Source organism: Mobula hypostoma, unplaced genomic scaffold, assembly GCF_963921235.1.
Source record: "Mobula hypostoma unplaced genomic scaffold, sMobHyp1.1 scaffold_167, whole genome shotgun sequence".
NCBI lineage: Eukaryota > Metazoa > Chordata > Chondrichthyes > Myliobatiformes > Myliobatidae > Mobula > Mobula hypostoma.
Genome location: NW_026948250.1, coordinates 65,277 through 92,535, shown reverse-complemented (window position 1 = coordinate 92,535; position 27,259 = coordinate 65,277). Strand labels below are relative to the sequence as shown.

General features: G+C 56.4%; 2 protein-coding genes across 2 annotated transcripts in view; one reads left to right on the top strand and one right to left on the bottom strand.

The window, feature by feature from the left end:
* Nucleotides 1-2,466: 2,466 nt before the first annotated feature.
* Nucleotides 2,467-12,690, bottom strand: LOC134342183 (WW domain-binding protein 11-like). The gene is made up of 7 exons (XM_063040157.1): nt 12,624-12,690; nt 11,973-12,174; nt 8,446-8,603; nt 4,676-4,833; nt 3,254-3,340; nt 3,010-3,139; nt 2,467-2,670 (listed from the first exon to the last, which is right to left on the bottom strand). Exons 1-7 carry the CDS (start codon nt 12,688-12,690, stop codon nt 2,582-2,584), a joined length of 891 nt encoding a protein of 296 aa, XP_062896227.1. The 3' UTR covers nt 2,467-2,581.
* Nucleotides 12,691-12,781: 91 nt separating this feature from the next.
* LOC134342179 (large neutral amino acids transporter small subunit 3-like) overlaps nt 12,782-27,259 on the top strand; it is a gene marked incomplete at its 3' end in the record, with an annotated part of 65,067 nt that continues 50,589 nt past the window's right edge. Inside the window, exons 1-2 of the mRNA XM_063040152.1 lie at nt 12,782-13,036; nt 18,760-18,915. Of these exons, the coding sequence (XP_062896222.1) occupies nt 12,856-13,036; nt 18,760-18,915 (337 nt within the window). The remainder of the gene's footprint in view (nt 13,037-18,759; nt 18,916-27,259) is intronic.

Genomic DNA, 27,259 nt, shown 5'->3' with positions numbered 1-27,259 from the left:
GAGGCCGCCGCCGCCACCTCCATGTCCGTTGGCCGGACCATCACAGTCTTCGACGCCGCTCGGCCCTTCCTTTGGATGCTCTGGGACGACGTGCTGGGGTACCCATTTTTCATGGGGAGGGTCCTGAACCCCCTCGTTTAACACCCACCCCGCTCTCTCCCTCTATCTCACCGTTCCCTTATCCTCACTCACTTCTCTGTCCCCTCCCTCCTTTCTTAACCTCACCACCACTCCCTGTCGCATATTTACCCCCTCTGTAGGTACGAGTATCGCCAGCCTTGCTGCCTAGCCTGCCTCGACGAGAGCCAGACCCTTCGGCCCGTCAGTAGCTTGGATTCCTATCCACCCTCCCCTCCCCACTCTCCCCCCATCAATACCCATCGGAGTCCCTCCTCCTGGTTCTTTCGACACTGCCTCACGCACTCATCTCATTCCCTTACCTCGACATCCCCGTCCCCACCCGTCCGGATCTCTTCCGGGGAGGGCAGGTGGTCAGGACCGACCTGACGTGCTCCCTGGATCCCGCATCGCGGCTCCTCGCTGCCGGAGAGGAGGGCGGATCGGCCCAGGCCGGGATGTCCGCCCCTTCCCCATCGCACCGTCATTGCTGCAGACTGACCAGCTGCTCTGAATTAAAAATAAATTGAAGATCTCCTGTCCGCCTCGGACTGTGGAATCCGGTGGGCGCGAATCGGAACGGGAGGGGTCCCATTTGGGAATGCGGACGGTGGGAGTGAATGGGAAGGCGTGGCGTCTATTGGGAGTGCGGACAGTGGGAGTGAATGGGAAGGGTGGGGTCTATTGGGAGTGAATGGGAAGGGGTGGGGTCTATTGGGAGTGCGGACAGTGGGAGTGAATGGGAAGGGTGTGGTCTATTGGGAGTGAATTGGAAGGCGTGGCGTCTATTGGGAGTGCGGACAGTGGGAGTGAATGGGAAGGGTGGGGTCTATTGGGAGTGAATGGGAAGGGGTGGGGTCTATTCGGAGTGCGGACAGTGGGAGTGAATGGGAAGTGTGGGGTCTATTGGGAGTGAATTGGAAGGCGTGGCGTCTATTGGGAGTGCGGACAGTGGGAGTGAATGGGAAGGCGTGGCGTCTATTGGGAGTGCGGACAGTGGGAGTGAATGGGAAGGCGTGGCGTCTATTGGGAGTGCGGACAGTGGGAGTGAATGGGAAGGCGTGGGGTCTATTGGGAGTGAATGGGAAGGCGTGGCGTCTATTGGGAGTGCGGACGGTGGGAGTGAATGGGAAGGGTGGGGTCTATTGGGAGTGAATGTGAAGGGGAGGTGTCTATTGTGAGTGCGGACGGTGGAGTGAACGGGAAGGGGTGGGTCTATTGGGAGTGAACGGGAAGGGGTGGGTCTATTGGGAGTGAATGGGAAGGGTGGGGTCTATTGGGAGGAATGGGAAGGGGTGGTGTCTATTGGTAGTGCGGACGGTGGGAGTGAATGGGAAGGGGTGGGGTCTATTGGTAGTGCGGACGGTGGGAGTGAATGGGAAGGGGTGGGGTCTATTGGAAGTGAATGGGAAGGGATGGGGTCTATTGTGAGTGCGGACGGTGGAGTGAATGGGACGGGACCGGGGTCCTGTTGTGACTGGTCGGGACAGGACATAAGTGAAAACGCACACGGAAGATGAAACAATATCCCTGAGATTTATTGAACTTTGCAGCTGGGGCTCATAAAGTAACACCAGCGGGAATCCTTCGTCGATATCGTTGCCCGTCTCATTCCGGAGCGTCCGGGCCACTCTCGCTGGTGGAAAGCCTTCCCTGCACGGACAGAGAGACCGCCTTTGTTTCCAGGGCCGGCTGTCGACGGAGGGGACCCTCTCCCTGAAGACGGGGTGGGGCCGCGAGACGGAGAGACCGCCTCTGTCAGCGAAGCTCCCCCACTGAGGGTCCCTCCGAGAACGGGATGTGCGATGGAGAGGTGCCTCCTGTACCCGCGACTCCCCCGTCGGAGAAACTGCCGCTGTCGCCAGGGCCTCCATTTGGAGAGGGTCCCTCCGATAGGGGACAAGTGGCGGAGAGGAGCCTCCTGTACCCGCGACTCCCCCGTCGGAGAAACTGCCGCTGTCGCCAGGGCCTCCATTTGGAGAGGGTCCCTCCGATAGGGGACAAGTGGCGGAGAGGACCCTCCTGTAGCCGTGGCGCCCCCGTCGGAGAGGCTCCCTCGACCGCCAGCGATCCTCGACAGAGGGACAGTCCCTCCGGGACTGACCTACCGACGGAGAGACTCGCTGTATAAGCGGGGGCCCGGGGCAGGGAATTGCCCTCTGTTACCAGGGCTCACCGATGGAAAGAGAGTTTACCCCACCCCCTCAGGAACGGGTTGCGTGGCTGAGAGATTCCACCGCCCCGGCCGTCCGCCCCTCTGTTAACGGGAATTTGACATTACAATGGCGACCATCTCCGTACCCAGGGCGAATAATACAACCGCTGACGGACACCAACCACCCCCCTACCGCCCCCCCCCGACACCCGCACCCCCAACTCCCTCCACCCAGGACCGGCCTAGGCCGGGTCGTCAGACACAAGGCTGTCGGACTGTCCAACCAGGAGCTCCAGGTCCGAGAAGAGGTCACGGATCACGTTCACCCCTCCTTCCACCTCGCTCGTCCAGAAGGCAGGCCCGGGATCGAGAGGCTCCCGGCAGGAAACGGTGGTGCCCTGCAGAACAAGGGGAGGCCGCGGTTAAACACGGGGCGAGGGACCCTCGACACCCCCTACCGTTCACGGTGCGTGTCCTACCCTCCTACCCCGAGGTTACCCTCCCCCCTCCCACCTCGACCGTCCCTCGATATCATCTCGCTCATAATCAGGATGCCTCCGCTCACAATCTCGCCCCGCGGCTCTGTCCTCGCTCGGCCGGGCTGGGGACATGTCAGGATGGTCCCGAGAGTGGCGGCCTGCCGCCGCCCTCCCCGCCAGCTACTCAACTCGATTGCCGGTCCGCGCCGGGAAGGGTGGGGTGTGCAGGGGTGGGGCGGTGACTCACGCAAAGCTTACCGAGGCACCCGATCAGCAGGCCGAGCCCGAGGGGGGTGCTATCGAGGCCGAATCCGTACTTCCTCAGGAGGGTCGCCTCCAAACGCCGCAGGCACTTTCGGTAGAGGCAAAACCTGGCCCCGGCGAGACCCTGAGGGAGAGGCCGTCAGTCGGAGACCGGCACACGGAGCGGGATGGGGGCAGGAGACAGACAGGCGGGTCGAGACGGCTGGGGGCGGGTGTCGGGGAGGTAGAACTGACTCACCGGGTAACGGTACCAGCCGGCGGACGATCGCTCAACGGGCGGGAGGCATATTGAGGGCTGGTGACTTCCCTCCAGACCGAGGTGGGACTGCAATGAGACATTCAAAAATAGTCGGTCACCTCACGCACTCTAGGGATAGAAGATTGCTGGGGGTGATGCAGAGGGAGCTCCACACCGTGTCTGACCCGTGTCCCGGGAGCGCTCGGTGTCCACACTGGGGATAAAGTGGGGGGGACACACTGTGGGGGTGATGTAGAGGGAGCTCCACACCGTGTCTGACCCGTGTCCCGGGAGCTCTCAGTGGCCACACTGGGGATAAAGTGGGGGTGATGTAGAGGGAGCTCCACACCGTGTCTGACCCGTGTCCCGGGAGCGCTCGGTGCCCACACTGGGGATAAAGTGGGGGGACACACTGTGGGGGTGATGTAGAGGGAGCACGACACCGTGTCTGACCCGTGTCCCGGGAGCGCTCGGTGCCCACACTGGGGATAAAGTCGGGGGACACACTGTGGGGGTGATGTAGAGGGAGCTCCACACCGTGTCTGACCCGTGTCCCGGGAGCGCTCGGTGCCCACACTGGGGATAAAGTGGGGGGGGGGACACACTGTGGGGGTGATGTAGAGGGAGCACGACACCGTGTCTGACCTGTGTCCCGGGAGCGCTCGGTGCCCACACTGGGGATAAAGTCGGGGGACACACTGTGGGGGTGATGTAGAGGGAGCTCCACACCGTGTCTGACCCGTGTCCCGGGAGCGCTCAGTGCTCACACTGGGGATAAAGTGGTGGGAGGGGGGGACACTGTGGGGGTGATGTAGAGGGAGCTCTACACCGTGTCTGACCCGTGTCCCGGGAGCGCTCGGTGCCCACACTGGGGATAAAGTGGGGGAGGGACACACTGTGGGGGTGATGTAGAGGGAGCTCCACACCGTGTCTGACCCGTGTCCCGGGAGCGCTCGGTGCCCACACTGGGGATAAAGTGGGGGAGGGACACACTGTGGGGGTGATGTAGAGGGAGCTCCACACCGTGTCTGACCCGTGTCCCGGGAGCGCTCGGTGCCGACACTGGGGATAAAGTGGGGGGTAGAGACACACTGTGGGGGTGATGTAGAGGGAGCTCCACACCGTGTCTGACCCGTGTCCCGGGAGCGCTCGGTGCCCACACTGGGGTTAAAGTGGGGGTGGGGGGACACACCGTGGGGGTGATGTAGAGGGAACTCCACACCGTGTCTGACCCATGTCCCGGGAGGGCTCGGTGCCCACACTGGGGATAAAGTGGGGGGGGGACACTGTGGGGGTGATGTAGAGGGAGCTCCACACCGTGTCTGACCCGTGTCCCGGGAGCGCTCGGTGCCCACACTGGGGATAAAGTGGGGGGGACACACTGTAGGGGTGATGTAGAGGGAGCCCCGCGCTGTGACGTACCAGGAGTTTGGCGTTGACCTGCGTCAGGGCCTTGCGGAGGAGTCGGGCCGAGGTGACCGTCTGCTCCCGGCTGATCTCCCTCCGCGGGAGGGTGCTGGCAGAGCCGAGGACACAGAGAGCGAGGGCCAGGAGGGCGACGTGGCTTGGATCTAGGGGTCCTGCGGAGAGACCGAGAGGGGTGGGGTGGGGGACGGTTGTAGAGAAAGGGGGAGGGTGTTCACAAGGGTGTGGTGGGGGTGAGAGGGTCCCCACCTGTCTGCTGGACAGTGTGACCAGTTCTGTCCAACATCCCTGTGTCCGGCCTTCCCAGCTCCCCTCTCCTGCCCTGACCCATCTCACCCTCTCTCCCCTTCGATTCGTCCCCTCTTTCTCTTCCCCGCCCTCTGTTCCCTTCTCCATCTCCCTCTGTTACTCACCTCTCCCCCATCTCTCTATCCCCTGTTACGAGAATACACATAAAATTAAGGTGTTTGCTGGCCTGGGCTAGCATCAGTGGCATCAGCAGTTGGTCTGCCACCTGCCCTCAGGGGAAGGAGAGATAAGGAACAATGGAGCAGCGTCTGGAGATGTGTAATGAAGGGATGTGGGAGGAAGAGCTGTCTGGAGCGGCTCCCCCCTTTGAACCTTGAACTGTTTGAAGTGATGGACAGGCGATACCCCAGCAGGGGGATAAAAAGGGACAGGTTCGCTAAGACAGACACACACGCCACCCGAGGTAACGAGACCCTGGAAGCGGTGCGCTTCTCACGAGTGGGTGAGAAGTCCCAGACAACGACAAGGGTGGAAAGGTACGATCAGCGGGAACCCGGTGTGTGTCCGCCCTTGCCTGGGTGCCGGGTTCACTGCAGAGGATCGACCGCATCTGGAGGAGGGGTCACAGTCGGTGACCTCAGGTGACATCACCAAGGACCCGCCCAAAAAGCTGTTTGTGAGCCATCTCGCTGGTCTGTGAGCCATCTCGCTGGTCTGTGAGTGAAGCCGTTCTGAATGATGAGTTGTTCCTATTCTATCTCTCTCTTCCCCCACATTGTCCACCGCCATGGCAACGATTACTGCGAACTGAACTACTAAACTGGACTGAACTTTGAGTCATTTTGAAATTGGTCATTTACCCCTAGACAACGATAGAGCTTGATTGATGCTGTTATCTTAATTCTGTGCACATGTGCGTTTATCATCGCTGAACTGTTGCATTTATTATCCTTTCGATTAATGTGTTGCTTGTTTCTTTAATAAAACTTTCTTAGTTCTAGTACTCCAGACTCCAACTGAGTGATCCATTTCTGCTGGTTTGGCAACCCAGTTACGGGGTACGTAACACCCCCATCTCGTCTTTCTCACCTCTCTCACCCCTCCCTCTCCCCCTCGTCCCTTCCTCTCTATTCCTCCCCTCGCTGCCTCCTGTTCCACCCCTTCACCATCGGCATTTCTCTCTCTCTTTCTTTCCTCCTCCCTCCAATTTCTCTCTCACACTCACTCCATCCCTCGCTTCCCGTTGTCCCCTTCCCCTCCCTCCAATTTCTCTCACTTATCAATTCTCCATCTGCCCTGCCCCTTCCCAAATCTCTGCCACCCTCGCTCCCTCTTCCACCCCACCCCCAACTTTCTTCTCACCTCCCTCTCCTCTTCGGTGGCCTATCTCCTTCTCCCCTTCTCTGCCTCCCTCTTTTATTCTCCTCAATCTCTCTCTGCTTCATTCCTTCCCTCTCCCTCTGCTCTCGCACATTCTCTCAATCCTGTTCCCATCTACTCCTCCTCCTCCTCCCATTCTCTCCACCCATCCCTCTCGTCATCTCTCACTCACTCACTCCCTCCCTCTCCGCTCCCTCACTCCTTCCCCTCCATCACCATCCATTGCTTTCCCTCTGCCCTCTTATTCCTTCCCTCTCCCCTCTACGTCTCACACTCCTGTCTTCTTCCTTCTTCCCTTCACTCTCCCCCTCTCTCCTTAACACTCCTACCTCCTCTCTCTTTCCATCTTCCTCCACTCTCCTTCCCTCTCCCTCTCTATTTCCCTCACTCCTCTCTTCTTCCTTCTCCCCCTCCTTCCCTCTACTCCCACTCTCCTTCTCCCTCTTTCTTTCCCTTCCCCTTTCCTTCACTCTCCCCACTCTCTCCTTAACACCCTCTTCCCCCCTCTACTTACCTCTACTCCCTCTCTCCTTCCCTCTCCTCTTCTCCTTCCATTTCCCCCTCTCCCTCCCTCCCCCACTCTCTCCTACCCTCTCCCCGCTCTCCCCTCTCCTTCCCTCTTCCCCTCTCCCCTTCTCTCTCCCTGCGTCCCTCTCCCCCTCTCCTTTCTCCCCTTTCTCTTGCCCTCTCTCCTCTCTCTCCTTCCCGCTCCCCTCTCCCTCTCTCTCCCACCTCTCCTTCTCTCCCACCTCTCCTCCTTCCCTCCCCCTTGCCTCTCACCTCTGTCCTTCCCTCCCCCTCTCCTTGTCTCTCTCCTCTCTCCTTGCCCCCTCTCCTTCTCTCTTCCCTTCTCACTTTCCCTCTCCCCTTTCTCCTCCCCTCTCTCCTCTCCTCCTTCCTTCTTCCCCTTTCTCCTCTCTCTGCGTCGGGGCGGGTGTCGGGGAGGTAGAACTGACTCACCGGGTAACGGTACCAGCCGGCGGACGATCGCTCAATGGGCGGGAGGCATATTGAGGGCTGGTGACTTCCCTACAGACCGAGGTGGGACTACAATGAGACATTCAAAAATAGTCGGTCACCTCACGCACTCTAGGGATAGAAGATTGCTGGGGGTGATGTAGAGGGAGCTCCACACCGTGTCTGACCCGTGTCCCGGGAGCGCTCGGTGCCCACACTGGGGATAGAGTGGGGGGGGGGACACACTGTGGGGGTGACGTAGAGGGAGCTCCACACCGTGTCTGACCCGTGTCCCAGGAACGCTCGGTGCCCACACTGGGGATAAAGTGGGGGGGGACACACTGTGGGGGTGATGTAGAGGGAGCACAACACCGTGTCTGACCCATGTCCCGGGAGCGCTCGGTGCCGACACTGGGGATAAAGTGGGGGGGGTAGAGACACACTGTGGGGGTGATGTAGAGGGAGCTCCACACCGTGTCTGACCCGTGTCCCGGGAGCGCTCGGTGCCCACACTGGGGTTAAAGTGGGGGTGGGGGGACACACCGTGGGGGTGATGTAGAGGGAACTCCACACCGTGTCTGACCCGTGTCCCGGGAGCGCTCGGTGCCCACACTGGGGATAAAGTGGGGGGGGGACACACTGTGGGGGTGACGTAGAGGGAGCTCCACACCGTGTCTGACCCGTGTCCCGGGAACGCTCGGTGCCCACACTGGGGATAAAGTGGGAGGGGGGACACTGTGGGGGTGACGTAGAGGGAGCTCCACACCGTGTCTGACCCGTGTCCCGGGAACGCTCGGTGCCCACACTGGGGATAAAGTGGGGGGGAGGACACACTGTGGGGGTGATGTAGAGGGAGCTCCACACCGTGTCTGACCCGTGTCCCGGGAGCGCTCGGTGTCCACACTGCGGATAAAGTGGAGGGGACACACTGTGGGGGTGATGTAGAGGGAGCTCCACACCGTGTCTGACCCGTGTCCCGGGAACGCTCGGTGCCCACACTGGGGTTAAAGTGGGGGACACACCGTGGGGGTGATGTAGAGGGAGCTCCACACCGTGTCTGACCCGTGTCCCGGGAGTGCTCGGTGCCCACACTGGGGATAAAGTGGGGGGACACACTGTGGGTAAAGTGGGGGGGACACACTGTAGGGGTGATGTAGAGGGAGCCCCGCGCTGTGACGTACCAGGAGTTTGGCGTTGACCTGCGTCAGGGCCTTGCGGAGGAGTCGGGCCGAGCTGACCGTCTGCTCCCGGCTGATCTCCCTCCGCGGGAGGGTGCTGGCAGAGCCGAGGACACAGAGAGCGAGGGCCAGGAGGGCGACGTGGCTTGGATCTAGGGGTCCTGCGGAGAGACCGAGAGGGGTGGGGTGGGGGACGGTTGTAGAGAAAGGGGGAGGGTGTTCACAAGGGTGTGGTGGGGGTGAGAGGGTCCCCATCTGTCTGCTGGACAGTGTGACCAGTTCTGTCCAACATCCCTGTGTCCGGCCTTCCCAGCTCCCCTCTCCTGCCCTGACCCATCTCACCCTCTCTCCCCTTCGATTCGTCCCCTCTTTCTCTTCCCCGCCCTCTGTTCCCTTCTCCATCTCCCTCTGTTACTCACCTCTCCCCCATCTCTCTATCCCCCATCTCGTCTTTCTCACCTCTCTCACCCCTCCCTCTCCCCCTCGTCCCTTCCTCTCTATTCCTCCCCTTGCTGCCTCCTGTTCCACCCCTTCACCATCGGCATTTCTCTCTCTCTTTCTTTCCTCCTCCCTCCAATTTCTCTCTCACACTCACTCCATCCCTCGCTTCCCGTTGTCCCCTTCCCCTCCCTCCAATTTCTCTCACTTATCAATTCTCCATCTGCCCTGCCCCTTCCCAAATCTCTGCCACCCTCGCTCCCTCTTCCACCCCACCCCCAACTTTCTTCTCACCTCCCTCTCCTCTTCGGTGGCCTAACTCCTTCTCCCCTTCTCTGCCTCCCTCTTTTATTCTCCTCAATCTCTCTCTGCTTCATTCCTTCCCTCTCCCTCTGCTCTCGCACATTCTCTCAATCCTGTTCCCATCTACTTCTCCTCCTCCTCCCATTCTCTCCACCCATCCCTCTCGTCATCTCTCACCCACTCACTCCCTCCCTCTCCGCTCCCTCACTCCTTCCCCTCCATCACCATCCATTGCTTTCCCTCTGCCCTCATATTCCTTCCCCCCTCTCTCCTTCCCTCTCCCCTCTACGTCTCACACTCCTGTCTTCTTCCTTCTCCCCTTCACTCTCCCCCTCTCTCCTTAACACTCCTACCTCCTCTCTCTTTCCATCTTCCTCCACTCTCCTTCCCTCTCCCTCTCTATTTCCCTCACTCCTCTCTTCTTCCTTCTCCCCCCTCCTTCCCTCTACTCCCACTCTCCTTCTCCCTCTTTCTTTCCCTTCCCCTTTCCTTCACTCTCCCCACTCTCTCCTTAACACCCTCTTCCCCCCTCTACTTACCTCTACTCCCTCTCTCCTTCCCTCTCCTCTTCTCCTTCCATTTCCCCCTCTCCCTCCCTCCCCCACTCTCTCCTACCCTCTCCCCGCTCTCCCCTCTCCTTCCCTCTTCCCCTCTCCCCTTCTCTCTCCCTGCGTCCCTCTCCCCCTCTCCTCTCTCCCCTTTCTCTTGCCCTCTCTCCTCTCTCTCCTTCCCGCTCCCCTCTCCCTCTCTCTCCCACCTCTCCTTCTCTCCCACCTCTCTCCTTCCCTCCCCCTTGCCTCTCACCTCTGTCCTTCCCTCCCCCTCTCCTTGTCTCTCTCCTCTCTCCTTGCCCCCTCTCCTTCTCTCTTCCCTTCTCACCTTCCCTCTCCCCTTTCTCCTCCCCTCTCTCCTCTTCTCCTTCCTTCTTCCCCTTTCTCCTCTCTCTGCTCTCTCCCTCCCCTTCTCTCCCTCTCTCTCTCCCTCTCCTTCACTTTCTCCTCCGCTCTCTCCCTCTCCCACTCTCTCCTCTCCTCTGCCCCTTCTCTCCTTCCCTCTCTCCTCCCCTTCCCCTTACTCCTTCTCTCTTCCCCCTCTCCTTCCCTCTCTCCTCCCCTTCCCCTCACTCCTTCCCTCTTCCCCCTCTCCTTCCCTCTCTCCTCCCCTTCCCCTCACTCCTTCCCTCTTCCCCCTCTCCTTCCCTCTCTCCTCCCCTTCCCCTCACTCCTTCCCTCTTCCCCCTCTCCTTCCCTCTCTCCTCCCCTTCCCCTCACTCCTTCCCTCTTCCCCCTCTCCTTCCCTCTCTCCTCCCCTTCCCCTCACTCCTTCCCTCTTCCCCCTCTCCTTCCCTCTCTCCTCCCCTTCCCCTCACTCCTTCCCTCTTCCCCCTCTCCTTCCCTCTCTCCTCCCCTTCCCCTCACTCCTTCCCTCTTCCCCTCTCCTTCACTCTATCCTCTGCTCTCTCCCTGTCTCCTTCCCTCCACTCGCTCATCCCCTCTCCCGCCTTTCCCTTTCCTCCCTCTCCCCCTCTCTCCTTCCCTCTCCCCATTCTCCTTCCATCGCTCATCCTTCTCTCTTCCTCTCCTGCCTCAATCTCTCATTCCCTCTATCCATCTCCCTCTTTTTCCAATTCCTTTGTTCCCTCTCTCCCCCTCGCTTTTTCCTCCCATCCCTCACTCTGCCGCCTTCATCTCCCGATCTCCTTCTCTCTCTCCTCCCTCATTCCTACGCTCCCGATCCACCCCCCCCAACCAAACTGGTCCGTCTCTCTTCCTCACCCTAGATTCACTATCCCCTCCATCCATCCATCCATCACTCACTCTCTCCTTTCCCACTCTCCCTCTCACTTTCTCTCACTCTCTCTCTCTCCATCTCCTCGCATTTTCCTTTCAGTCTCTCACTCTCCTCCTCTCTCCCCTTCTCTCTTTCTCCCATTCCTGTCTCGTTCCTTCTCTCCATCTCTCTTCTTCCCTCTCGTTCCCTCTCTCCTTCTCTCTTCCTTACCCTCGCTCGTTCTCTCTCTCCTTCCTACTTCTCTCGTTCCTTTTCTCCAGCTCTCCTCCTCCCTCTCTCATTCCTCGCCCCTTCCCTCTTTCTCCCTCTCCCCTCCTCTCACTGTCGCTCTCTCTCACCCCCTTCATCTCCTGTTCTCTTTCTCCATCTAGCTCTCCTCCCTTCTCTCGTTCTCTCTCCTTTCTTGTTCCTCTCATTATCTCTCTCTCTCTATCGTTCCCTTTTCCTCTCCTCCTCTCTTCTTCTCTTCCACCATCCCTTCCCCTCCCCAAACACACAGAGGGCTCCCCCCGCACCCTCCGAATAACCCTCCCTCTCCCTGCCCCACGGCCTCGCTCTCTCCATCTCCCCCTCTGTCCCCAAACACCCCTCGTGATGGCCCTCCACTCAGCGATGTCACCACGCATGTTCTCCCCTCTCACGGACAGCTCAGCCGGGATTTGGGATGGGCGATGGTTGGAGAGGGACAGGGATAGAGTGGGGCAGCAGGAATCTTTGGAGAGAGAGAGGGCCGGCCTCGAAACAACTTTGGAGGGAGGGGGAAGGGGAAGGGAGGATCGGGAGGGAGACTGAGGGAGGGAGGGGTGAGATTAGCAAGAGGGGAGGGAGGGAGAGGAAGGGGTAAGGAGAGGAGGGCAAGGAAGACGGAGCTGGGGAGGGGTCTTTGGGGTTTTAATATTTCACTGTTATTCATTCTTGGGGGGGGGCACTCCTCTATTTTCGTGGACGTTTGCGAAGAAAAAGAATTTCAGAATGTATATTGTATATATTTCTCTGACCTTTGAAACCTATTGAGGGAGACGGGAGGGAGCAGGGGAGGAACATGAGAGGGAGAGGGAAGGATGGAAGGGGAAGGGAGGAAGGAAGGGAGAGAATAGTAAGAGGAGGGAGGAAGGGAGGTGGGGAAGGAAGGAAGGGGCGGAGAAGGAGGAAGTGGGGGAGGAGAGGAGAGGGGAGGGGTAAGGGAGGAAGGAGAGGAATCTTGGACAGAGTCGAGAGGAATAATCCTTAGTAGTTGGCAGAACAAGGACGATCTCTCTCTCTCTCGCCCAGCACTCACCACGTCGCTTTCCCCCCACTCCCTTCTCTACCCGCCTTCCCCCCCTCTCCTAACTCCTTCCAGCCCCTCCCTCCCATTCTCCATACCCAGTCTCCCCTCTCGTTACCATCTCTCTCCCCTCTCTTCTGTCTTCCTCTTCTCCCCCCACCTTTCGCTCTCCTCCGTCTCCCTCCCCCTCCTCCACTCAGTCCCCCTCTCTCTGCTCCCCACCCCCTACTGCTCTCCTTTCCGCCCCTCTCCCCGCCTCTGAGTCCCCTCTCTCCTACCCCCCCCGTCTCCCCGATCTCTTCGTCCTCGCCCTCCGCAACATTCTCTGTCTTCCCTCTCTCCCATCTTCTCTCTCTCTCCCTCTCAGTCACCCTGACCCCACCATTCTCCCCCTCCCCCTCTGCTCCCTCCCTCCAGAACCCAAACGCAGCATCGGCGAGCCGATCCATCGAAAGTCCCGGCACACACTTATACCAACATCTGTCCCTGCCCTCTGCCCTCTCCCTCCCTCCCTCCCTCCCTCCCACGTCCGGAGCAGCCCGCCAGCAGACCGCGGGACTGCCGACGACCTGCGCCCTTCCCGAGCTGTCTCGGAGACCAGGGTCCCACATGGGATGGGATGGGATGGGCGCGGGGGCTGCAGGAGAGGGAACTTCGTGGCGGAGGGAGCGGTGAGTGCCCCGCCGGTCAGGGAGGCCGGAACCGCGTGCGGGAGCTCCCAGAGATGGACGCAGAGGCCGGGAGCGGCGCGCAGAAAAGTCCCGGCGTGGGATGCGGAGACTGGAGCTGTGTGCGGTAAAACTCCCGGTGTGGGATACTGATCTCTGTCTGTCTCGCTCACACACACAAACACACAAAGAGACCCCAAGTTTAAGGAGCGAGGCTGAGGATTTAAAGGGGACTAGTTTGTGACACAGAGCCGGAGCGGGCTGTCAGCGGAAATGGTACGTTTACAAGACACCTGGACAGGGAGACGGAGCAGACATGGACACGCCTGACAGTCTCGGGAAAACAGGGATGGGCTGGGACTGACCATTTCTTGCTTTATCGCATAATTACTTCCTCTGTCTCTCTCTCTCACACACACACACACTTCCCTCGCACGTCTCCTCTCTCACACACACACAAACATATCTCTCCTTCACACACCTCTCTCACACACATACACACCCTCTCGCTCTCACACACACACAAACACATCTCTCCCTCACACACCCTCTCTCTCTCCCTCACACACCCTCCCTGTCTCTCACACACCCTCTCCCTCTCCCTCACACACATCTCTCCCTCACACACAAACACATCTCTCCTTCACACACCTCTCTCACACACATACACACCCTCTCGCTCTCACACACACACAAACACATCTCTCCCTCACACACCCTCTCTCTCTCCCTCACACACCCTCCCTGTCTCTCACACACCCTCTCCCTCTCCCTCACACACATCTCTCCCTCACACACAAACACATCTCTCCTTCTCGCTCTCACACACACACAAACACATCTCTCCCTCACACACCCTCTCTCTCTCCCTCACACACCCTCCCTGTCTCTCACACACCCTCTCCCTCTCCCTCACACACATCTCTCCCTCACACACAAACACATCTCTCCTTCACACACATACACACCCTCTCGCTCTCACACACACACAAACACATCTCTCCCTCACACACCCTCCCTGTCTCTCACACACCCTCTCCCTCACACACAAACACATCTCTCCTTCACACACCTCTCTCTCTCACACACATACACACATACTTTATTTCTCTCTCTCTCTCTCTCTGTGTGACACACACACACACACACACACACACACACACACACACAACTCTATTTTCCTAAGTCCTGTCCCACACCAGCCCTGCCTGCGTGACGTCCGATACACGCCCCTCTCGGTCTCTAGCTGTCACACGTCTCGGCTCTCTCCGTCCCCACCCCCCTCCCCCGCCACCCACTACAGCCAGAAGTCCCTCTCTTTCTCTACCTGCTGTGCACTGCCCGTCTGATTCAACAACCCCTCCGGACGGTACAAAGCGTACATAGTTCCACCCTCCCTCCCTCAGACACACATACAGTCTGCGTCTCCCTCACACAAACTATCATGCAGTGTCCCTCTCCCTCCTCTCTTTCCCCTACCCCCACCTGCTTCCCTGTATGACTCATCACTAACCACCCCCACCCCCACCCCCCTCCCCAGCCGTCTATACACACACACACACACACAGACACGCACGCAAATTGCGATCGTGAAATGCTTGTTCACCACGTGGCTCGGGGAAAACGCGCCCCCAGCAGCCAAAGCTGCGCAACTCGACTTCCTCCCCGCCTTTGCCTTTGCGCTCTCTGACTCTCTGTCTCTCTGCTTCCCCGGACCCGGAGACACCGGCACGGGTGTCCAGCTACGCAGGTGAGCAGTGCCCCCCTCCCCCGGGACACCTCGCCCCGACGAAACTTTTCAACCAAAAGAAAAAGTTTCCCCAAACTTTTTTGCAGAGACTTCCTTTTTTGGTCTCGCGCTCCCGCCTCGCGGGGAGAAAGCGTGGCGGGAGCCGTGACAGGGTGGGGGGGGTGTCCCGCCACGCCGAGCGGGGTTCGGGGTGTACCTGCGTGGGCCGGGGCCGGCTCTGGGGCAGTCCGAAGCTGCCGCCTGATACCATGGGCCGGCGGTGTCCGATTTCAGCTCCCAGTCTCTCTCTGCCCGCTCCCTCTCTCTCTGTCTCTCAGCGGCTGCGGCTCTCTCCCGTCGTCTGACTGTCCATCCTGGGACAGGGACAGGGGACAGAGCCACCACACCCAGGAGACGCCCGTTCACACCCATTCCTCCCTCCGTCCCCACTCTTCACCCCTCCCTCTCAGACGCCCCTCCTCATTCCCTATCTCAAACTTTATTTATCTGCCAGTTCTGTGTTTCTCTGACTGTGTACCCGCGTGTGTGTGTATCTCTCTCTCTCTCTCTCTCTCTCTCTCTCTCTCTCCCTCCCTCTCTCTCTCTCTCTCTCTCTCTCTCTCTCTCTGTCATTATCTGTGTGTGTTGGTGTCTGTGTGCATACGTGTATGTCTGTTTCTCTCCACGTTACGATCTTCAGTGTGCGTCTGTGTGTGTCTGTGTGTGTGTGTCTGTGTGTGTCTGTCTGTGTGTGTCTGTGTGTGTGTCTGTGTGTCTGTGTGTGTGTGTCTGTGTTTGTGTGTGTGTGTGTCTGTTTGTGTGTGTCTGTGTGTCTGTGTGTGTGTGTGTGTCTGTGTGTGTGTGTTTGTGTGTGTGTGTGTGTCTGTGTGTGTGTGTCTGTGTGTCTGTGTGTGTCTGTTTGTGTGTGTGTGTCTGTGTGTGTGTGTCTGTGTGTCTGTCTGTGTCTGTTTGTGTGTGTGTGTGTCTGTGTGTGTGTGTGTCTGTGTGTGTGTGTGTCTGTGTGTGTCTGTGTGTGTACAATCTGCTGAACTCAGTGGGTCGAGCAACATCTGAAGCAGCTAACGGATGTTTCTGGTGGACACGCTGCATTAGGGCTGTCATCTTTTCCCCACTGTCTGACCCCCCCTCTTTGTCCCACCCCACCCCCCCGTCTCTATGTCTGCCTGTCTGTCTCTCTCTGTCTCTTTCTGTCACATTGTCACACAGCTGGAAAACAGGCCTTTCCACTCATCCCCTGTCTCTCTGCCTCTCTGTGTGTCTGTGTCTCTCTGCCTCTCTCTCTGTCTCTGTCTCTCTCTCTCTGTCACAGTGTCACACAGCTGGGAAACAGGCCTTGCCGCTCATCCCCTGTCTCTCTGTCTCTGTGTCTGTCTCTGTCTGTCTGTCTCTCTGTGTCTCTCTGTGTCTGTCTCTGTCTGTCTCTGTTTCTGTCTCTCTCTGTCACAGTGTCACACAGCTGGAAAACAGGCCTTTCCACTCATCCCCTGTCTCTCTGTCTGTCTGTTCTCTGTCTGTCTCTCTGTGTCTGTTCTCTGTCTGTCTGTCTCTCTCTGTCACATTGTCACACAGCTGGAAAACAGGCCTTTCCACTCATCCCCTGTCTCTCTGTCTGTCTGTTCTCTGTCTGTCTCTCTGTGTCTGTTCTCTGTCTGTCTGTCTCTCTCTGTCACATTGTCACACAGCTGGAAAACAGGCCTTTCCACTCATCCCCTGTCTCTCTGTCTGTCTCTCTGTGTCTGTTCTCTGTCTGTCTGTCTCTCTCTGTCACAGTGTCACACAGCAGGAAAACGGGCCTTTCCACTCATCCCCTGTCTCTCTGTCTGTCTGTCTGTCTCTCTGTGTCTGTCTCTCTCTCTGTCTGTCTCTCTCTCCGTCTCTGTCTCTCTCTCTCTGTCACATTGTCACACAGCTGGAAAACAGACCTTTCCACTCATGCCCCGTCTCTCTGTCTGTCTGTTCTCTGTCTGTCTCTCTGTGTCTGTTCTCTGTCTGTCTGTCTCTCTCTGTCACATTGTCACACAGCTGGAAAACAGGCCTTTCCACTCATCCCCTGTCTCTCTGTCTGTCTCTCTGTGTCTGTTCTCTGTCTGTCTGTCTCTCTCTGTCACAGTGTCACACAGCAGGAAAACGGGCCTTTCCACTCATCCCCTGTCTCTCTGTCTGTCTGTCTGTCTCTCTGTGTCTGTCTCTCTCTCTGTCTGTCTCTCTCTCCGTCTCTGTCTCTCTCTCTCTGTCACATTGTCACACAGCTGGAAAACAGACCTTTCCACTCATGCCCCGTCTCTCTGTCTGTCTGTTCTCTGTCTGTCTCTCTGTGTCTGTTCTCTGTCTGTCTGTCTCTCTCTGTCACATTGTCACACAGCTGGAAAACAGGCCTTTCCACTCATCCCCTGTCTCTCTGTCTGTCTCTCTGTGTCTGTTCTCTGTCTGTCTGTCTCTCTCTGTCACAGTGTCACACAGCAGGAAAACGGGCCTTTCCACTCATCCCCTGTCTCTCTGTCTCTCTCTCTGTCTGTCTCTGTCTTTGTCTCTCTCTGTCACAGTGTCACACAGCTGGAAATAGGCCTTTCCACTCATCCTCTGTCTCTCTGTCTGTCTGTCTGTTCTCTGTTTCTCTGTTTCTCTGTCTCTCTGTCTCTCTGTGTCTGTCTCTCTCTCTGTCTGTCTCTCTCTCCGTCTCTGTCTCTCTCTCTCTGTCACATTGTCACACAGCTGGAAAACAGACCTTTCCACTCATGCCCCGTCTCTCTGCCTCTCTGTGTGTCTGTGTCTCTCTGCCTCTCTCTCTGTCTCTGTCTCTCTCTGTCACAGTGTCACACAGCTGGAAAACAGGCCTTTCCACTCAGCTGCTCCGTGCAGGCCAAGATTCCCATTTAAGCCCGGTCCCAGGTGCCTACATTTTTCCCGACCCCTCTTTTTAAAAAAAATCCTTTCTTATCTGTGTCACGCACACACACACAAAATGCTGGAGGAACTTGGCAGGCCAGGCAGCATCTGTTGGAAAAAAAAAGTGCAGCCGGCCTGCCGATGGGTTTCGGGCTGAAACATTGACTGTTGACTCTTTTCCATAGACACTGCCCGACCTGCCGAATTTCGGGTCTGTTGTTCAGATCTCTGGCTTCTGCAGATTCTCTCTTGTTTCTTATCTGTGTACCTGTCAAGGTGTTCCTCCTGCTACCTGCCTCCACCACTTCTGCTAATGTGTTCTACCCACATACAGCGCCCTCTTCCTCCCTCTCTCTTGCCCTCCCCCCTCTGCCCCTCCCCCTCTCTTCCCCCCTTCCCCCTCTTTCCCCCTTCTTCCCCCTCTCTTCCCTCCCCTTTCACCCCCCACCGCCTCCTCTTCCCCCTCCCCCTCCTCTTCCCTCTCCCCTTCTTCCCCCTCCCCCTTTCCTTCCCCCTCCCCCTTTCCTTCCCCTTCTTCCCCTCCCCTTCTTCCCCTCCCCTTCTTCCCCCTCCCCTTCTTCCCCCTCCCCTTCTTCCCCCTCCCCTTCTTCCCCCTCCCCTTCTTCCCCTCCACCTTTTATCCCCCTCTTCCCCCTCCCCCTCTTCCCCCTCCCCCTCTTCCCCCTCCACCTCTTCTTCCCCCCTCTTCCCCTCCCCCACTTCCCCTCCCCCTCTTCTTCCCTTCCCCTCCCCTCTTCTTCCCCTCTTCCCTCTCCCCTTCTTCCCCCTCCCCTGTACCCCCTCTCCCCTCCTTTTCCTCTCCCTTCCCCCTCTCCCCCTCCCCTCCTCCCTCCCTCTCCCCCACGCACTCACCCCCTCATTCTTCCACTCTCTTTTGCTCTCTAGTTCTCTCTCTCTCTTACATACACACACCCTCCTCTCACAACCCCCCCGCTCTCTCACTCCCACTCACCTTTCCTTTTTTCCCATTCTCACTTGCCCCCCCTCCTCTCTCCTCCTCCTCTCTCACAGCCCCTCTCACTCTCTCTTGCTTCCCTCACTCCCACTCACCTCCCCTCTCTCTCTCTCACTCTCTCGTTCTGTCACTCTCTCTAGCCCTCTCTCACATCCCCTCTCACTCGCCCCCGTGATCGCTCGCTCTCTCTTGCTCCCACTAACCTTCCCCCCTCTCTCTCCCTCTCTCCGTCCCCCAGGTATGGCCCCCTCTCTCTCTCAGGCCTACCGAAGGCGCTGGTGGATGGCGATTACGGCGGTGATCGAAAACCTCCTCTTCTCCGCCGTGCTGCTGGGATGGGCCTCCCTCCTCCTCATGCTGACGAAGGAGGGCTTCTACTCACACCTCTGCACAGGTAAAGCAAACACCTGCCGGACTCTGCGGGCAAAACGGTCGCTGCTGAACTGTTACTGTGCCGAGCTCCGTCGGACCCTCCCCGCGGCTCTCCACACCTCTGCCATCGAACTGAACCTCTCTGAAACGTGAAATTGACCCTGCATCCCCCACTTGGCAGATCACCCCGCACCCTCCGAGTGAATAAGAACGCCTCCCTCGTGTTCCCCTTCAGCATTCCACCTTTCACCCTTAACCCCTGACCTCTGGATTGAGTCCCACCCAAACCTCAGCGGGAAAGGCCCTCGGAATTTTGCGCCCCTCCGTCAAACCGTTTAACCAATTTCCCCCTGGGATCAGTAAAGTATGACTATGACTATGAAATCTCCCCCCTCCCCTCTCTCCGACGCTCCAGGGAATTGAGTCCAAACCTGTTCGACCTTTCCCTACAACTCCTCGGGGGCCCGGCGACATCCTTGTAAACTTTCGGCCGCGCCTCTTTCGATCTTATTGATACCTTCCCTGCAGGACAGGTTGCCAAAAACTGCACACAGTACTCCGAATTCGGCCTCAGCAAGATCTCACCCAACTTCAACGTAACAGCCCATCTCCTGTACTCATTGCACAGACTGATGAACGCGCCAAAAGCTTTCTTTATATTCCCGTCTACCTTGCCACCACTTTCAAGGGATTATGAACCGGTATTCCCAGATTCCTTTAGTTCTCTTCCCTGTGCGGTTTTCTGTCCAACTTTTTAACTAGTTCCATGAAAACTTCGGCTAGTTTGGGTTGGTCCTACCAAAGTGCAGCTCCTCGCACTTGTCTGCATTGAATTCCCGTCCGCCGCTTTCTCAATCCCTCTTTTCCCGCTGGTCCAGATCCCTCTTCAAGCCTTGATAGCCTTCCCTGCTGACCACTACTCTCCCAATCTTGGTGACACCTGCAAATTTGCCGACCCAGTTCACCGCATTATCACCCAGACTGTTGATCTAGATGACAAACCACAACGGACCCGGCTCCGATCCCTGCGGCTCTCCGCTGGTCACAGGCCTCCAGTCAGAGAGGCAACTATCTACTACCAATCCAATTTACTACCTCATCCCGCATGCCGGGCGACAGAACCTTCTTTGCCAGCTGCCCATGCAGGAACTCATCGAAGGGCCTCCTAAAGTCTGTGTAGACGGCACCCACGCCGCCTTGCCGGTCGTGGACCTTCCCGGTAACTCCCTCAAAGATCGCCGCAAGATTGGTCAGGCGTCCGCAGCGTAAAGCTCTGTTGTCCACCCCCTCCTCCGTCCCTGCTTAGCCAAGTACCATACGGATTTCGGGTATCTGGGACTCGTCGGGACCAGTACAGTTTGGCCCAACTGAGCGGCCGCCCCCAACCTAGCCAAAGATTTCGTGGAACTAGTTTAAGAAGTTAGACAAAAAAAAGAGAGAGAAAAAAAACTACCGTTTAACGGGGTAACAAATTATGCACTTAGTGCGGAATACAGAACAAACTGGAACACTGCCAATGCTACTACAGCACTATAAAGCTGTGTATTAGCTCCGGGATAGTTACCAGCAAACGTTTTCACCCAGCATACACTGCCGCACTCTTTTGATTGGCCACGAGTGAACAAAATCAGCTCAGACACAGACGCGCCGCCTTCCTGCAATTGCGTCCTCCAAATCTTCGTTTTCATTGTAACATTCAAGGTGGTTGCCGATGCCTTCAAATTCTTCATTGCCCTCCCCCCCCGCCCCGCCACCGACTTGTTGAGGTGGCGAAGTGGTTTCATTTTCACGTCTCCGAGCCCATGAAGCAGCACTGTGCAGGACAGGCCCCAGATGGTTTGCCCTGGCTCTTATTTCTTGGCAACTATCACTGACCAAAAAAAAAAAAAAATCACTGCTCTTTAGGAATACGAGCACATGGAAATGACGCTATTTATAGACCGCTCCCTCTAAGCACAGTGTCAAACGGCCTCACGAGAGCACGTGACTTGACACCCGGTCAGAAACTGTTCGGCAACTGCCTCCTGTCCCGATTAAGGGGCATAGTGTCCCAAATGGACAGAAGGAATCCTGGCTATTCCCTTGATCAGTTTTTTTTTTTGGTTCTTTCCCAAATCGGCATCGGCCCCAATTAACCCTTGTGCCTCCCGCAAAGTCTGATTAATTAACCGGAACTTAGCTGCCCAATTAATTAACTGATTAACCCATTTACTGAGTAGTTAACTGCCCAATTAACCAGGATCCACTGTGCTTATTACGAAGATTGGCGGAGGGGCAGGTAGTGTTGAGGAAACAGGTGGGATGCAGAAGGACTAGGACAGATTAGGAGAATGGGCAAGAAAATGGCAAATGAAATGCAGTGTTGGAAAATGCACGGTGATGCACTTTGGTAGTGAAATGGAGAGAAAATCAAAAAATCTGAGGTGCAAAGGGACTTGGGAGTCCTCGTGCAGATCATCCTGAAGGTTAACTTGCAGGTTGAGTTCGTGGTGAGGAAGGCAAATGCCATGTTAGCATTCATTTTACGAGGTCTTCAACATAAGAGCAGGGATATGATGCTGAGGCTTTATAAGACACTGGTGAGGCCTCACCTTGAATATTGTGAACCATTTTGGGCCCCTCATCTTAGAAAAGATGTGCTGTCATTGGAGAGGGTCTCGAGGAGGTTCACAAGGATGATTCCAGGAATGAAAGGAAAGTTTGATGGCTCTGGGTCTGTACTCGCTGGAATTCAGAAGGATGGGGGTGGGGGGTGTTTCCCATGGTGGGGGAGTCTAGGACAAGAGGGCACAGCCTTAGAGTAGAGGGGCGACCTTTCAAAACAGAGATGTGGAGAAATTTCTTTAGCCAAAGGGTGGTGAATTTGTGGAATTTGTTGCCACGTGCACCTGTGGAGGCCGGGTCGTTGGGTGCATTTAAGGCAGAGATCGATAGGTTCTCGACATCAAAGGTTACGGGGAGAAGGCCGGGAACTGGGGTTGAGGAGGAGGGGAAAAAAAGGACCAGCCATGATTGAATGGTGGAGCAGACTCGATGGGCCGGGTGGCCGAATTCTGCTCCTGTGTCTTATGGTCTTATGTTTCCCATTCCTTCAAACAACCTCCAATACTTTGCCAGCTGTTGATATCAGACTCGTTGGCCTGTAATTTCCCGGCTCAGTTTTAGCATTTCTCTCACACAGCAGACCAACGTTGTCTGTCCCCCCCCACCCCCCCAAAACCGCTTGCAGTACTCTGGCGCTCAGTAGCAGTGGGCAGCCGTCGATGCCTATGGCTTGGCACCAGCGTCGTCGCGGAGGTTGCCAGAGTGAAGCTGTGAGCGACGTCAAACTGTCTCAGGGACGCCCCCCCCCCCCCAGCTCCGGATTTCTTCCTCGGGGTCTACTCCCAAAGCCTTCCCCACAGGCGGAGGTTTAAAATCGGAGCTTCCCTTCCCCTATTCGGACTGACGGGCCCCTCCTGCCCAAACAGATGTTCCCCAGACCTGGAATCAATGCGGCAGGATATTCACCCCAGACCCTGAATCAATATTATAGGATATTCGCCCTGGACCCTGAATCAATACTGTAGGATATCTGCCCCGGACCCTGAATCAATATTGTAGGATATTCGCTGGACTCTGAATCAATACTGTAGGATATCTGCCCCGGACCCTGAATCAATACTGTAGGATATCTGCCCCGGACCCTGAATCAATACTGTAGGATATCTGCCCCGGACCCTGAATCAATATTGTAGGATATTCGCTGGACTCTGAATCAATACTGTAGGATATCTGCCCCGGACCCTGAATCAATACTGTAGGATATCTGCCCCGGACCCTGAATCAATACTGTAGGATATCTGCCCCGGACCCTGAATCAATACTGTAGGATATCTGCCCCGGACCCTGAATCAATACTGTAGGATATTCGCTGGACTCTGAATCAATACTGTAGGATATCTGCCCCGGACCCTGAATCAATACTGTAGGATATCTGCCCCGGACCCTGAATCAATACTGTCGGGTATTCACCCCGGATCCTGAATCAATACTGTCGGGTATTCACCCCGGACCCTGAATCAATACTGTCGGGTATTCACCCCGGACCCTGAATTAGTACGAAGATATGCCCCAGACCCTGAATCAGTACTTCTGGATATTCCCCGGAAAGTAATGGGAATTCCTGAATAGTTACCACACTTCTACCTTTTCGTCTCTCTTAAGCGGTGCATGGGAGTGGGGGCAAGGGTGGTTTAAACTAGGATGCGAGCCAGCACGACAGAACAGTGAGAGGAGAGGTTGTGGAGGCGGGTGTTGGCGAGACCTCAGGCAAGGTCAAGAATCAAAAGGTCGAGCACGGTGCGATGGGGGTCCGTGGCTGCCTGTGTGTCAATGCGAGAAGTATCGGAGGAAAGGCGGACGAGCTCAGGGCGTGGGGAGCACCTGGAATTATGACGCCGCAGCCTCTCGTGAGACTGGGTTGCAGGAGGGGCTGCCCGACGTCCCGGGGGTCCCGTTGCTTTAGACGCGACAGAGCCGGAGAGGTTAAAGGAGAAGGGGTGGGGTTACCAGTCAGGGAAAATGAAACGGCCGTGCTCAGGCAGGGCAGGGTGAAGAACTCATCCAGTGAGGCGTAATGGGTGGAACTGAACATTAAGTAGCATGCAGGTAACAGCAGACGGTGAAAAAGGCGAATGGTATGCTGGCATTTATAGCAGGAGGATTCGAGTACAGGAGCAGGGAGGTACTACTGCAGTTGTACAAGGCCTTGGTGAGACCACACCTGGAGTATTGTGTGCAGTTTTGGTCCCCTAATCTGAGGAAAGACATCCTTGCCATAGAGGGAGTACAAAGAAGGTTCACCAGATTGATTCCTGGGATGGCAGGACTTTCATATGATGAAAGACTGGATCGACTAGGCTTATACTCTCTGGAATTTAGAAGATTGAGGGGGGATCTTATTGAAAGTATAAAATCCTAAAGTGATTGGACAGGCTAGATGCAGGAAAGTTGTTCCCGATGTTGGGGAAGTCCAGAACGAGGAGTCACAGTTTGACGATAGAGGGGAAGCCTTTTAGGACCGAGATTAGGAAAAACTTCTTCACACAGAGGGGTGAATCTGTGGAATTCTCTGCCACAGGAAACAGTTGAGGCCAGTTCATTGGCTATATTTAAGAGGGAGTTAGATATGAGCCCTGTGGCTAAAGGGATCAGGGGGTATGGAGGGAAGGCTGGTACAGGGTTCTGAGTTGGATGATCAGCCATGATCATACTGAATGGCGGTGCAGGCTCGAAGGGCCGAATGGCCTACTCCTGCACCTATTTTCTATGTTTCTATTAATGTTGCTGTCTCACAGGCCAGCCAATAGTCCGAGGGGCTCAGAGGAACAGGTTTGCAGAGAGATCTCAGACCAATGCAGGGAGCATAAAGTTGTTATAGCAGGTGATTTTAACTTTCCACATACTGGCGGAGACGGTAAAAGAACCGGGTGGGTTGGAATTTGTCGGAGGTGCTGAGGGAAGCTTCTTTCATCAGTACGTGGGAGTCCCAGTGAGAGAGAGTTTGCGACACTTGATCTGCTGTTTGGGAACGAGACAGGGCAGGCGACAGAGGTTCGTGTAGCGGGGGAAAATGCTTTGCATCCAGTGACCACAGTGCCAATAGGTTCAAAAGTACATTTGCAAAGTGACAGGGCTGGTCCGCAGGTTGTGATTCTGAATTGGAGAAAGGGCTTTCAGAAAAGATCTGGCGAGTGGGGCAGGCTGTTTTCTGGCAAAGGTGTAGTCTGGAAAGCGGGAGGCCTCCAAGCGTGATAATTTGAGAGTACAGAGCTTGTACGTGCCGCTCAGAACAAAAGGGACAGATAACAAGCGCAGAGAACCCCGGTTTTCAAGAGGTGTGGGAGGCCCTGGTTAAGAGACAAAAAGGGAAGTAGGTAGGAATATAGAGAGTAAGACACGGAAGAGAACACTTAAGAAGGAAATCAAGAGGGCTAAAAGAAGGCAGACGAGGTGAAGGAGAATCCCAGGGGGGTTCTACAGATATCTTAAGAGCAAAAAGATTGCAATGGACAGAATTGGTCCTCTGGAAGATCAGACTGGTAATCCATATGGGGAGACAAAAGAGATGGGGGGAAATCTTAAATAGATATTTTGCATCTGTATTTACTCGGGAGACGGACACAGAGACTGTGGAAGAGAGGCAAAGTGGCCTCAACTTCATGGGCCCTGTACAGATGGCAGACGAGGAGGTGTTTGCTACCCTGAGGGTGGATAAATCCCCAGGGCCTGACAAGGTGCTCCCTCGGACCCTACGGGAGGCAAGTGCAGAAATCGCCAGGGCCCAGACAGAGAGATTTAAATCATTCCTCAGCGACAGGTGAGGGACCAGAGGATTGGAGGACAGCCAATGTTGTTCTGCTGTTTGAGAAAGGCTCAAAACACAAACCAGGAAATGACAGGCCGGTGAGTCTGATGTCAGTTGTGGGGAGGTTATTGGAAGGTATTCCAAAGGGACCGGATATATGAGTATCTGGATAGACAGGGACCGATTAAGAATAGTCTCCGTGGCTTTATGTGTGGTAGGTCGTGTCTCTAACCAATCTCATAGAGTCTTCCGTGGAGTTATCAGGAAAGTGGATGAAGGCAAGGCAGTGGATGTTGTTCACATGCACTTTAGCAAGGTGCTTGACAAAGTCTGATATGGGAGTTTGGTCAAGAAGGTTCGGTCACTCAGCATTCAAGATGAGATAGTAAATTGGATAAGACACTGGCTTTGGGAGAAGCCAAAGAGTGGTAGTAGATAGCTGCCTCTCGAAACTGGTGACCAGTGGAGTGCCGCGGGGATCGGATCTGGGTCCGTTGTTGTCTGTCGTCTAGATCAACGGTCTGGGTGATAACGCGGTGAACTGGGTCGGCAAATTTGCGGGTGACACCAAGATTGGGGGAGTCGTGGACAGCGAGGAAGGCGATCAAACCTTTGCAGTGGGACCTGGACCAGCGGGAAAACATGGATTGAGAAAGCGGCAGATGGGAATTCAACGCAGACAAGTGCGAGGAGCTGCACTTTGGTAGGACCAACCAGGGTAGGTCAGACACAGTGAACGGTGGGGCACTGAGGAGTGTGGTAGAACAGAGGGATCTGGGAACACAGGTCCATAACTCATGGAAAGTGGTGTCACAGGCAGACAGGGTCGTAAAGAAACCTTCGGGCACCTTGGCCTTCACAAATCAACGTACTGAGTACAGGAAAGGGGATGTTGAAGTTGGACAAGACACTGGTGAGGCCTAATTTGGAGGATTGTGTGCCCCTTCGGTCACTTATGAACGGGAAAGACATAGAAAAGGTCGAAAGAGCATGGAGAAAATTTCCAAGCTTGTCGCCTTGTCTGGAGGAATAGTGTAGTAAGGAAAGGTTGAATAAGTTGGGATTTTATTCCTTGGGACGTAGAAGACTAAGAGGAGATCTGTGAGAGGCAATTACGAGGGGTACAGGTAGGGTGAGCGCAAGCAGGCTTTTTAAACTGAGGTTGGGTGGGACAATCACAAGCAGAGGTCGCGGGTCCGGGGTGAAAGGTGAAAGGTTTAAGGCGGGTGGGGGGAGGGGAAACTTTGTCACCCAGAGTGCGGAACGATTTCAACGTTGAAGGGAGGTTCGGACAGGTACCTGGATGGGAGTGGGGGGGTGGGTTGTGGCAGGCTAGGAAGCTGAAACGCTTCCGGCCGGAAGGGCCCTGTTTGACTTCTCGGTGACCCTTATCAGCCCTTGCCTTCGGGTTTCTGGTAAATGGAACCGCAGCCCTGGGGCCCCACCCGCACCCTGCCCTAATGTAAGCGACTTGAGGGACCTCCGAGGGGCTGATATCCCTGCCTCAACCACTCGCCGTCCGCCTCGGCCACCGGGCTGCTCGGAAGACCTTCGCTCCAGGGAAACTAGGTGTTCCCAGTTCCCAGTCACAGACCCCCAGCCGGTAAAACACGAGGAGGCAATTTCCACACCTCCCCCGCCTCCCCTCCCCGCCCCCACCCCGAGAGGCCGCGCTGTTTCTGGGAAAACTGCCGCCCAGTTTCATGCTAAAACACTTTCCCGAAACCCAACTGATCCGGACTGCAGCCACTGGAGATTGCGAAGGTAGCGGAGGCCAACAGGGAACGCTGGCTGGGGTGTAGGGGAGGGAGGGGGTGATGGAGACGGTGGAGTGTGGGTGATGACAGACTCGGGGAGTGTGGGGGATTAACGATTCAGGGAATGTGGGGGGTTAATGACTCGGGGAGTGTGGGGGGTCACAGACTCGGGGAGTGAGGGGTCACAGACTCGGGAGGAGGTTTTGTTGGTGCTGCTCGGGTTCACAGCGAGTGCATGGGTTGACAGAGGACTAGATGTG

Coding starts and splice junctions, on each gene's coding strand:
- LOC134342183 (XM_063040157.1), bottom strand. CDS start 12,690: ATGGATCGGCTCGCCGATGCTGCGTTTGGGTTCTGGAGGGAGGGAGCA. Junction 12,175..12,623: donor AGAGGGGGAGGGGGAGAATG/GTGGGGTCAGGG, acceptor ACTCTGTCCAAG/ATTCCTCTCCTTCCTCCCTT. Junction 3,341..4,675: donor AGGTCAACGCCAAACTCCTG/GTACGTCACAGC, acceptor GTCTCATTGCAG/TCCCACCTCGGTCTGGAGGG.